This window comes from Oculina patagonica, chromosome 11 (genome assembly GCF_052425735.1).
Source record: "Oculina patagonica isolate OP01 chromosome 11, crgOcupat, whole genome shotgun sequence".
Classification (NCBI taxonomy): domain Eukaryota; kingdom Metazoa; phylum Cnidaria; class Anthozoa; order Scleractinia; family Oculinidae; genus Oculina; species Oculina patagonica.
In genome coordinates this window covers 3,988,341-3,999,680 of record NC_135768.1, presented here as the reverse complement: position 1 = coordinate 3,999,680, position 11,340 = coordinate 3,988,341, and the positions used below count along the sequence as shown (strand labels likewise).

General features: G+C 39.1%; 1 protein-coding gene across 3 annotated transcripts in view; it reads right to left on the bottom strand.

The window, feature by feature from the left end:
* Positions 1–8,499: 8,499 nt before the first annotated feature.
* LOC144630568 (uncharacterized) overlaps positions 8,500–11,340 on the bottom strand; it is a 37,139-nt gene continuing 34,298 nt past the window's right edge. For all 3 annotated transcript variants that reach the window (XM_078488934.1, XM_078488933.1, XM_078488936.1), the window contains 3 exons: positions 10,006–11,283; positions 9,363–9,479; positions 8,500–8,803 (listed from right to left, as the gene is read on the bottom strand). In XM_078488934.1, coding sequence (XP_078345060.1) covers positions 8,603–8,803; positions 9,363–9,479; positions 10,006–11,283 — 1,596 coding nt within the window. In that variant the 3' untranslated portion in view covers positions 8,500–8,602. The remainder of the gene's footprint in view (positions 8,804–9,362; positions 9,480–10,005; positions 11,284–11,340) is intronic.

The following is an 11,340-nucleotide window of genomic DNA, read 5'->3' as shown; positions in this document are numbered from 1 at the left end:
AGAATGACTCTGTTACGGAATGGGCAATTTCTTAAACAGTGATTTGGAAAATGCGAGCAACAGAAGTTCTTGTGAAACGAATATTGAATTACAACAGCGTATAATCTCGACAACAAAGTCGCTGATATAAAAATTTGGAAAAACAATCGTACGCTCAAAAATCGCCATATCTTTGGCAAAGATCATGTATTTGTTTAAGATAAGCAAAGAATACATGAAAACTGTTTATTTTAAACGACCGTAACCCTTTCATGTTTCTCCCGATTATGTGCTGTTAATCAGGACCTGAACAATCGATGAAAATCGATGATCGGAAAATCAATCGATCAATCGATGACAATCGATTAATTACTGTTGATTGGCATCGATTGGCATCGGCCAATCGATGATCAATCGATAATCACACTTTGGTGGTCGCGAACTTCATCGATTGCCATCGATTGGCATTAAACACACAATCAATCCGAAGCATGAAGTAAATACTTACATACGTTGTTTTGTAAAAAAATAATAAAGCTCCTTGCCATTGAGATGAGGTTTACATCATAAGCTTTAATGTTTCTGTTTTTCATTTGAGTTTCCTACTGTTTGCTAGCGCTAGAATTCCAAAGACACTTCGTTCTTCGTGACCGAGTCAAAATGGCGGACGTGACAGGCGAAACTCATCCCCAGACTCCCGCTGTTGTCTCGTTTTCGTTCCGACGTACGGAAGACGTATTTTTGAGTTCTCTCTGCTACTGTTTGATTTGAAATATTTCGGACGAGCGAGAAGATGTTTATGACATCGAAGGCGGCCGTTTAGTGGACTACAAGACAGAATTTTAGAAAAATTACATTGTACTTAGACAGCGAGGAATTCTGTAAGTTGCGATTTCTATTTACTTTGCCAGGAGTTACCAGACTTAAAAGCGTACGCTTCGTTGATGGAGGCGAATAAGACTTAAGCTCAAAACGTTTGTATTAAATAATTATTGCCTTATTACTGTTAAGACCCTGTTAAGTTAGTAAGTTTCTCGTTGTATTGACATTTTTTGGAAAGGTTATCGTTGTTGTTGCTAATAAAATATAACATACAAGAGAGACCGTGTGTTTTAACGTGAACGTATTTAACAAATACTAGTCAAATGAAAAACGATGGCAGTAAAATGATCGATTGAATTAGTAATCGATGATATTGATAATCGATGAAAATCGATGTTAGTTAATTGATCGATTGTCATCGATTATCGATGAAATTGATAATCGATGACAATCGATAATCACACAAACTTTAGCGATCGATTGTTCATCGATTATCAATATCAATCGATTAATTGATATCGATTGTCATCGATTGTTATCGATTGCCATCGATTATCGATTTCATCGATTGTTCAGGTCCTGTGTTAATGAGCTGATCCGCTGAAATGGCGCTGAAATGGCCAATTTACTAGAGGTTCTATAATTTTTTATTCTTAACTGTAACATTTCCCCAATTTTTTTATTAATGGAATCAATTCACCAATGAACAAGCTTTGTTCATGGTAATTGGCTAGTTCTAAATCGAGATAACAGTGGAGTTATAAGCCTTTCATTTTGTAGTAAATTTGAGGCTGTTCAAAACATCGTTAACATACCTTCGAACTTTTTGGCCGTTGATAATTCAAACTCAGCATTTGCCGAATCTATTTTGATAAATTGAAAGAAGAAAGATAGTTCTTTATAACTGTACCAAGTATGATCGAGAAACTGTAACGGCAGGTTCAGTGTCGAAGTAACAAGAACACCTTCGATCCGCCATGTTGGCGGGCCGTCACGGACGCTTCAAATCGGCCGTCTCGACATTTTCCAAAATAAAAAGAATTGAAACTTTTTAATATCCATTTGGTAGTTAGGACCCTAAAACAAGACTGCATGCCAAATTTCAGCGAAATCGGTGAGGTACGGTGTCCGCGAACTTTGAAAATAGCTCGAAAGTTATGGAGTATTACACTTAAGGCTTGTACATTTGGATTCTAGCCTTTCCTTACAATTTTCTCGGTTAACTGAAACTTTCCCGTATTGCGTGGACCAGACAAGTATGCCGAACAGCCGCCAATGCATCGCACCGTGAGAGGTATTTTTAATGTTTTTGTACGGGCGAAGCCCGGGGGGGGGGGGGGTACTCCATATAATGGCCTATACGGGGAGGCTCCGCCCGAAAGGGGTACCTTTTTAAGGCTCCAGGTATATAAAAGGGTAGGGATTTCACAAGTTTAGGTATATGTAAGGGTATGAAAATCCGACATTTAGGTTTTTAAAAGGGCCTTTAATTAAAATATTTCGAACAGACGCACTTTATGGCTGTATTATTTTAATTTATTAAGCGCTACATGAAAATGACAAGAAAACGTTCTGTTCCAAGTCTATGACATGTCTCTTAGGTATATGAAAGGGATACCTTTTTTCAGTAAAAGGTATACGAAAGGGGTACAATTTCCGTCAAAATGGTATATTAAAGGGTAAGGGGTAAAAGCTTGGGGCGGAGCCTCCCCGTATAAAACTTTTTTGAGTGCCCCCCCCCCCCGGGGGGCGAAGCCATAACATTTTTCTGAAAATGGTTGACATTGTTCCAACGAGCACTCACATCAAAAAAGGAATTGTCAAAAGTTAAAATATTTTTCCATGTATTTTATTTTTTCCACGATCTTAAACCTGAACAGAAATTGATTAATAAATGTTGTTGGGAAGGATATATTTGCTGCATTAGCTATCGAATAATAATAAAATAATTATTTTTGCTGAAAGATTGACTTTTCAGGTTTGCCTAGCTATTATAGAATTGGAGTTCTGTATGTCGAGGGTTTCTCCTTTGAGTTTGATTGTTAAAGATCAGGTTAGTTACTTAAGGTGTCTTGGCTTGGAAGCTGCATTCATTGAAGAAAGTGACAAGGGAAGGCTAAGTTTTGAAATTGTTTTGCAATGCGACATTACAGGCAGAATGTAGTTGCTGTTGTCTGTGACAAAGATCACCCCGTAGTCCAATTTAGTTCAATTTAGATGATTGTGTACCAACCAAATATGTATACAGATAAAACTTTGCTGTTATGTACCTCATGCAAGTACCTACCTCATTGTGCAAGGTGGCAAGAAGATAGACCCAGCCTACGGTCAAGCCGAAGTGGTGTTAAGTGAATTTACAAGCAACATAGGTACATATGCCTGCTGATAATTTGCATCAGTATGAAATAGAAAATATTATTACACTGACTGTTGTCTTTATTTCAATACCAGTAACATCTAATTTCATTTATTTATCCAGCAGGGAAAAGGGAAGGTGCTAGTGGTTACATTTTCTTGGGGTGAGTCCAGGGTGGGTAATTGGGACTTCAAGTAATGGGGATGATTGTATGGAGTCAAAACTTAAAACCCCAAAACAGGGTTGGAAACTAAAATTTCGGAGCACTCGCCATCTGGGCAAGTGACCTTCAAATTGCACTCGCCCAGATCAGTTTTCACTCGCCCAGTCTCCTACATTAAAAAGGAAAATTTAGCCCCACTCCTCCACGAATGATAAAATGTACAACTTAAATTCAGTTTAAGCACGTTTGATACTCACCTTGCCACCATAGTGGTCGATCACGATACAGACTGCAATCTAAGCCTATTTCTTAAATGAAAAGTCGCCGAAAATAGACCTTACTCCACAATAAAAACGCGAGCACACTTCCATCAAAAGTTGAAACACAGTTTAATCTGATATGTATTCCCAAATACCTGTAGTTTGCAAGCAAATAGCTTTGATGGTGATTTCAAAATGTTAATAAGCTATTGGCTTATGGACAGTGTAGATTATTTTAAAGTGGAAAGTAGAAGTTCCGCTGATTTTGAATAATATATTGAAAATCGTACTCGCCAAACTGCGCGAGTTATGCGTGATTTGTACTCTCCCGACAGTTTTCACACTCGCCTGGGCGAGTGGGTGAGCACTAATTTCCAACCTTGCCAAAAAATCCTTAGGACTTCAAAGAAAGCCCAAAGAAATCCTTGAACCAAAAATGAACCCCAGTAATTTCACATGCAAAATTGAATTTTCAGGAACAGGGACACTTTGCAGACTATTGATATACCCAGTTGAATACCACATGCAATGTGAAGCAACACCTTTGTTTACTCAGCCAAAAGCAGAATCAGATGTCTACAAATCTTAATATATGTAACAGATTTTAAAATGTGCAGTAAACTGTACAAATCAGTTTTCGTGGGAACTTTATTGGACAAAGCACACTACCCAAATGGTGCTGGGAAGAAGCCTGTTAAAGGAATGGTGTCAATGTACCACAATAGCACTTCACCCTCTATTCAAAAGCATGTGTCATCCTAGGTGTGAACATAAGGGATTGCCTCATAGCATCAACTATGAGTCTCCCTGTGATTTAATCATATGTGCAAGAATTGGGAGAGGCTAGGGAGATAGAGATGTTCATTCATCAGAGGCACTTTTATTATTTCATGATATGGGATACAACTTGAACAGCAAAGTGAACCTGAAATCTTTCAGTATGTAAACTCTACCTCTTGTAGACAAAAACAAATACTTGCTTTCTTGAAGATACTAGGAAGTCTTTCAGAACCTGAATAAGAATATGTTTTGATGTCTGTGCAAAAGAATGTGACTGTGGACAAAAGTGCCCACAGAACTTGGGGAGTACGATTTTAGTGTTGTCCCTCAGAAATGTAACATAGGGTGAAAGAAAAGCACTAAGTTTTACTAAAGGATTTTCAAGAAAGTATGCACAAGGAAGTGCTGAAATAAAGTCAAGATTGTTTTGCTTCAAACGTCGACCGAGTTACATGACTATTTCAATAAATAGAAGAGACAGTCTTAAAAGTAAGAGTTTTTGTTGTTGTTGAATAAACTCCTGTCTTAAGTGTTCAACATGCTATCAAAGTACAAGACTGGGTAAGATTTCCGCACAGTATGTATGGGGTTGTGCAGAAATCTTGCTTATCGGTAAACTATATACAGATCGATCTACACGAAGAGAAAAATCTGGATCAACCCATTAAACACCTTAGCTGTTTCATAATGTAAATCTGTTTGGCATACTTGTCTGGTCCACGCAATACGTGAAAGTTCCAGCTAGCCGAGAAAATTGTAAGGAAAGGCTAGAATCCGAATGTACAAGCCTTAAATAGCGATACTATCAAAATAAGAAGCTCGGATAAGAAAATAAATATTTGAAACCTGCAAGGCTGCAAGCTCAATCGAGCAGGCGATCGATAAACAAGCCACTATTCACGATACCTCTAATCAGTCCAAACGAAAATTTTTCCGTCGATCTTGAAATATATTTTTCTCTCTGACATCGCAAAAGATTCCCCGATTTTTTTGGGCTATCTGATGTAAGCTTAATGGAAATTTTCCTCGCATGCAGAGCTTTGGTGAACGAACGACACAAGTATGGCGGACACAGTAGACGGCGTGTAAGAACACACCAAAGTGATTCCCAAGTTACTGCTCGCCGATTGGGCAGAAAAATACAAAGGTTTTTTTCTGCCCAATCGGGAGCCAGCATTCGGAGGTTCTTGAAAACTTTCGTCGCTACGATTTCTGCCCGTTTTTCCTTCGTTTCGCCCCACTAACTGCCCCTGGGTCTCCGAGGATGGAAACAGCACAACGTTTTAAAATTACCATTTGAGCCGGCCCAATTGTTTTATAAATATATGGGCTGAGAGCCCGAGCATGAAGAATGACATGAGAATGATCAATCTTTTGAAAGAAAAGGATGTCGAAAGAATTTCTTACCTCTGTCAAAGCAAACGCCTGCCGCGAGTTTTAAATAATCACAATGCATCTCGAGATCTCTTTTGAATTTCTTTTTTTGATGCCGCATATCATCTTGTAAAATTAAAATTTCGTCCGGAAGTGGACCGATCAAGACTTTTGAAGTTTTCTCCATTCAAATAGTTTGTGCCTGGTAAATCACGGTCAGTTGGACAAAGGCTTTCTTATCGTAAATCACGCTTCATGACAACGATCAACTTTTTAAAAGGAAAGGATACCGAAAGAATTTCTCACCTTTGACAATGAAAACGCTTGACTTTCTAAAAGTCGCTCGCTTCTTGTTTCCGGTTTCGCTTGCCGCGAGTCTTAAACAATTATCTCGAGATCTTTTTTTAAATTTCTTGTAAATCTCGTCCGGAGATAGACTGATCAAGGCTTTTCTCCGTTCAAGTAGTTTGCGCTTGGTAAATCGCGGTTTTGGACTAAGGCTTCCTTATCGTAAATCGCAGACAAATTTGAAGATATGGCTTGATATGTTCGTACGTGTTCCTAGACATATTTCTTCTTCGGCCACTCAGATGTAAAAAAAATGTGGATTTTCTTACTTCTCTGCGAGTTACTTAGTTAATTATCGCGAAGTCTTTTCAACAATTGCATTGCTTTCGGCTTTTAGACATTGTGAAATGAATAGGCCTCGAATAAAACCTCAAATTATCTTTTTCAAAATTCTGCCCAACTGCAATCAACCTTTACAAGCTTCGTTTGTTTACTTGTTGTCATCTGTGCACGTTGGGTTGTCATCATCATCCAATCATCGTTTACTTGCGTCATCACTGACCAATCACCGTACAGGCAATTTTATCACACCTACCGATACTACTTGCGGGCATTTTATCACACCTACCGATACTACTTGCGGTCGCACTTTGGCCAAGTCGAGATTTTGTCTGGTAATACCATATATACTCTATATACGCGCGGACCATAATGATGCCTCCTCGGGTTTTGGCCTCTGGGCCAAAACCCTGCGGGGGCAATAAAATCAGCGCGTAGTCAGGCGAGCTGAGAGCATGCAACAGCTGACAGCATCTGCTTGTCAAATGAGCGAAAAGCCGTCGACTCTAGCCTGCGTGTATACCTCTTTTATTTCGTTTGCCTCACCGCATGAAGCAAAGAGGAAATACCGCAAAATACCGGTTATAGCCCCGCCTCCCATTCCCCACGTATAAGCCCTCCGGTTATAGGCCTATCTGTCTGCTAACGAAAAAATATTTTACCGATATTTTACGGAAGGAGACGTCTGCATTGCATGGTACGTCGTCTCGTTCTAGTTCTCGGCGTTTAGAGTGGCTGCGCATGCAAGAGATAAAGGAACAGGAAAGCAGATTACTATACTCACACTGTGTAGCGCCATCATATACATTCACTAGAAAATTATAGTTTTGTTGTAGCGCTAAATGTTCTGAAAAGTCCCAGACGTTTCGGGACTGCTACCACTTCATCAGTGGAAATGCCGTTCAATTTCCACTGATGAAGGAACAGTGGTCCCGAAACGTCTGGAATTTTTCAGAACATTTAGCGCTACAACACAACTATAATTTTCTGGTGAATGTATAGATTACTATACTGCCTGGAAGTTAGACAGTACTCGCTGTTAGCAGCAAATGTGAAGACTAAAAACATAAACATGTCAATAAATTAAGCAGTTGTAAACAGACCAATCCTTTACTTGTAAATAAAACTTTTTATTTATCTCTTAAACGTTTGTCTAGTAATGTTACCTCTTTATAGAAAATAACAGTTATCTTTTACAATTTATTCATATGCATTTTACTTCAATGATATACCCCTTTTAATTTTAAAAATAACCCTCTGTCATTAAAAAATACCCTTTGATATCATATATTGTTTTATAGTAAATACTTAGTTTTACAAATTCTCGTTTGTTTTTCCTACATGGGACATTCTTCTCTTTTTCGATGTTATTTTTTAAATATTTCTTTATAATTATGAGGGCTTTGGTTATTTATAAAATAACTGATATGTATGCAATTTGACAACTTGAATACCTTCAAGATAAATGGCCAGAGACATGTGAATTCGTTTCAGTTGGTTCAAAGCCGTGTACTTTTTGGTATGCTTGAAATGTATATAGCTTTTGTATAAAATGGTTAGACTGTGATACATATCACCCTCTGCGTCAAAACACGCAACCTCTGTAAATAAGGTGACTGAATTATTGTATTTAATAAAATAATGGAGGATTGCTTTCCATGATCCGTTATTGTGTAAAATATCTCGTTACGAATACATCTATAAATTTTGACAATTATCCCAGTTCATTTGTGTATGTTTGGGCTATTTTGTTTTGAATTTTTAAATACAAATGAAACTTTGATTAATAGTTATTTTCGCAAATGCTTGGGTAAAACGTAAACATATGGCGTGGAACATAATGTAAAACAGTGAACCATGCGAAGACGGGTAGTGGTTCTTATGTTTGAATGTGTTAATGGTAATTCTGAATTGCTTTTGTTGTACGTTTTTAAGCTCTGCGGCTAACTGACCCTAAAACGTCTGCAAAGGAGCCTGCTCTGCGACTGGCTGAAAAATTTCATTAGTCAAACGCTAGCCAATCAGAGCAAACATGTTTTTGTTTCGACCCATCATGTGTAGCTCCCAAACCATTTACGACTTGCACACGCACGTTTCCCGGGCTTTTGGCACCGGTTACATGTTGTTTCTTCGGTGTCGTGATTGGTTAGAGCTGGCCTGACGTCATTCGGAAGCCGCTCTGTGGTCGGTCTTGTAACGAAGAGGTTAGACGCCGTTTGAAGAGATGATATTAGTAGCTTGTTATACAAGAACTTGTACAGACTGATAAATTTTCCCTTTGCTGTCCAAGCCGCTTTTCTTTACCATTTTCTTCAAGGTTTTGATTTTGTCGTCCTTCTTTTTCAAGTCACTCTGCATTTCGCTGACTTTTGTCACAAGATTTTGTATCTGTAGCGTCAAGGCTTTGATGTCATCTTTGTAATCTGTTTTGTTTTCTTTCTCCTGCAAAGTAGAAAAGTAGGACAAGAACCGTTAATAAAAACTTTAATATTAAAATTTATGCACAGTTGTACTGACTGATAACGAGAAAATGTTTGCACGAGAGCAAGCAATTGCAATAAAAAAAAGTACATCAAAATGTTACAATTTGAACTTATTTCATCTTTTCTAAGGGATAAAACTCCAAATGTTCGAAACAGCGTCAAAACAAAGGCTGGTATCAGAGAGAAAAATGGTGTTTCCGCAAAGACAATAGTTTTCCAGTTAACGTTCAACAACAAAAGATCTCAAAAGCGGTAAAAGGAAGATCACGTTAAACCAAAAAAAAGATTTAATAATGCTGATCCTGGTCAAGATCCGGGTTCACTTCGTTGCTGCTTGTACAAGTGGTCCTTGCATCATTGCAAAAAGAAGATCGTCTGGGGAGTCTACAATGAATGTTGTCCGTTGAAAAATAAATCTCAGAAGGTTAAATTAAAAGCAGGCAATGGAGCTCAAAACAGTTACGTCAATGGGCTCCTGGTTACGTATAGCATGGTCATGCACATGCCGTGTTACTTACTTCTGGTTTTGGCTCAGGAGACTGGGCTCTAGCCACCACAACAGTCACTGTGTTGGCTTCTTTCATTGCAGCGATGACAGGTTCGAGTGGAGAGTTGAGCACGAACTGTCCATTAATCTGAGGAAAAAATCACGTGATTTGAGTTAGTGTCCAGGCTAGCGCTAGCACTGAAACATTACCAATCCCTGATTACCCCAGTGTCGGCTAGAATTGCTAGAGACAAGGTTTAAAAATCATTTAGTTGGAGAAATGATTATTGTTTTTGGCAGTCCTCGTAAAAGCTCCCAAAGATAGGTTCTTATTGACAAATTAGTGTCAGTATTCGAGTATTCGGACAGTTATCAAACCTTTAAAAAACAATTATTAAAAGAAACGTGGTTCCAGCCGTTTTGGTTGACCTTATATCACTGTATATGGAGACGTTCTATCGGCTGTCAAGCAATTTTTGAAAGAAGATTGCGTGACGATTCCAAAAAACGTTAGCAAAGGAGATATGTGCCAGACAGAAAGATGAACGCCTCAATTTTACACAATATTAAAAAACATTTCCACATATAGTTTCAGTAAACGTCAAATATTCCCGCCCAATTCCCTCTTTTAAAGGGGGGGAACTGGTGATGAAGTCATTGAATATTTTCCTCACCTCAACAATCAAGTCATCCACAGCAAGCTCATTGCTCTTTTCCGCTATCCCATCCTCAGTCAGTGCAACTATACGCACGCCAGGACGATGCTGAGGACTACCCTCCTTTCTCCACTGCGCAAGCGCAGAAGAGGGTCGCGGAGGGAGGGGATTAATGGGTCTTAAATGAGATGCTGAACCAGGCCTCGATGAAATGGGACTTCCTTCAGGAGTCAAGTGAACATTCGTGATGGATCCCATTTTTCTACGCAAGTTCTGTTTGTGCACAATGTGGCGCATGTCATCCATGGGCTTGTTGATATCGGCGCTTGAGTGAGAAGTTGTTCCTAAGATAGCTGCTATTTCATGTTCACTTGAACCCGAGGAACTTCCAGAGCGAGGTGTGCTTGTCCCAGAGGGCGTAAGCAATTCATTGCTGGTATCTCCGGTGCAAGATGTGCTCATAATCGAGTTCTGTCCGTTTCCGTTGTGTTGAACGTAAACTACTTTCTCCTCGTCTTTCGCGCCACTCTCATCCTGGCCCATCGAGGAGCCTGTTTTTGTTACATGAACGAGCTCTATGCCCCAGCCTTCTCCCGGGCTCCTGTTCAGAGTCACCGTTATAAGTTTGGAATTTTGAAGAACATTAGCTAAACTAAGGCGAGATGATTGAGATATTAATTCATTATCTTTATGCTCACTTTCGATGCTTTTCTGTGAAGTGTTGTCTTTGTTGTTATTATTATCACGAAGGAAATTCGGTGGCGATGAAGAAAAATGAGGTAGCTCTTCACCATCAGAATGTTCACACGAAGTTGTTTGCAATGGCGGTGATGTCTTTCTGCTTCTAAGTTTGCCATTACTTTCTGCAGTCTTAACATTTTCACTCAATATATCAAGAACACCAGGACCCTCCATTTTACCACCGTAATACGCAAGAAATTTGCTTCTAAAGACATCAATCTGTGAAACTTTACGCTTCTTCGGTCCTTCGACTAATCCTTCGACGGAGCGTGTGCTACTGGGTTTCCTGTGCAAGCCAGAATGGTGGTATTCCTGGAATTTATGTCTTAAATTATCAATCTGTGACACTTTTCGTTTAACTTGAGTTGAATTCACAGTGTCTAGATCTATGTGTAAGTCCAATGCGTCTATTGAAGTTCTACGCTTGCGAACTTGCTCCAAACATTCCTTCTCGTCCATTTCAAATGAACTTGATTGTTGGTCGCTACTTATGCTCTTATCGCTGAAAGATTCTTGTTGAGTTAGTCTAGTCTTCTCGTCACCTTGAAGAACGCCCTGAAAACCATAAACGAGAGAATTAACCTTTAGTCCAGGCCGGATCGAGAGGCCAAA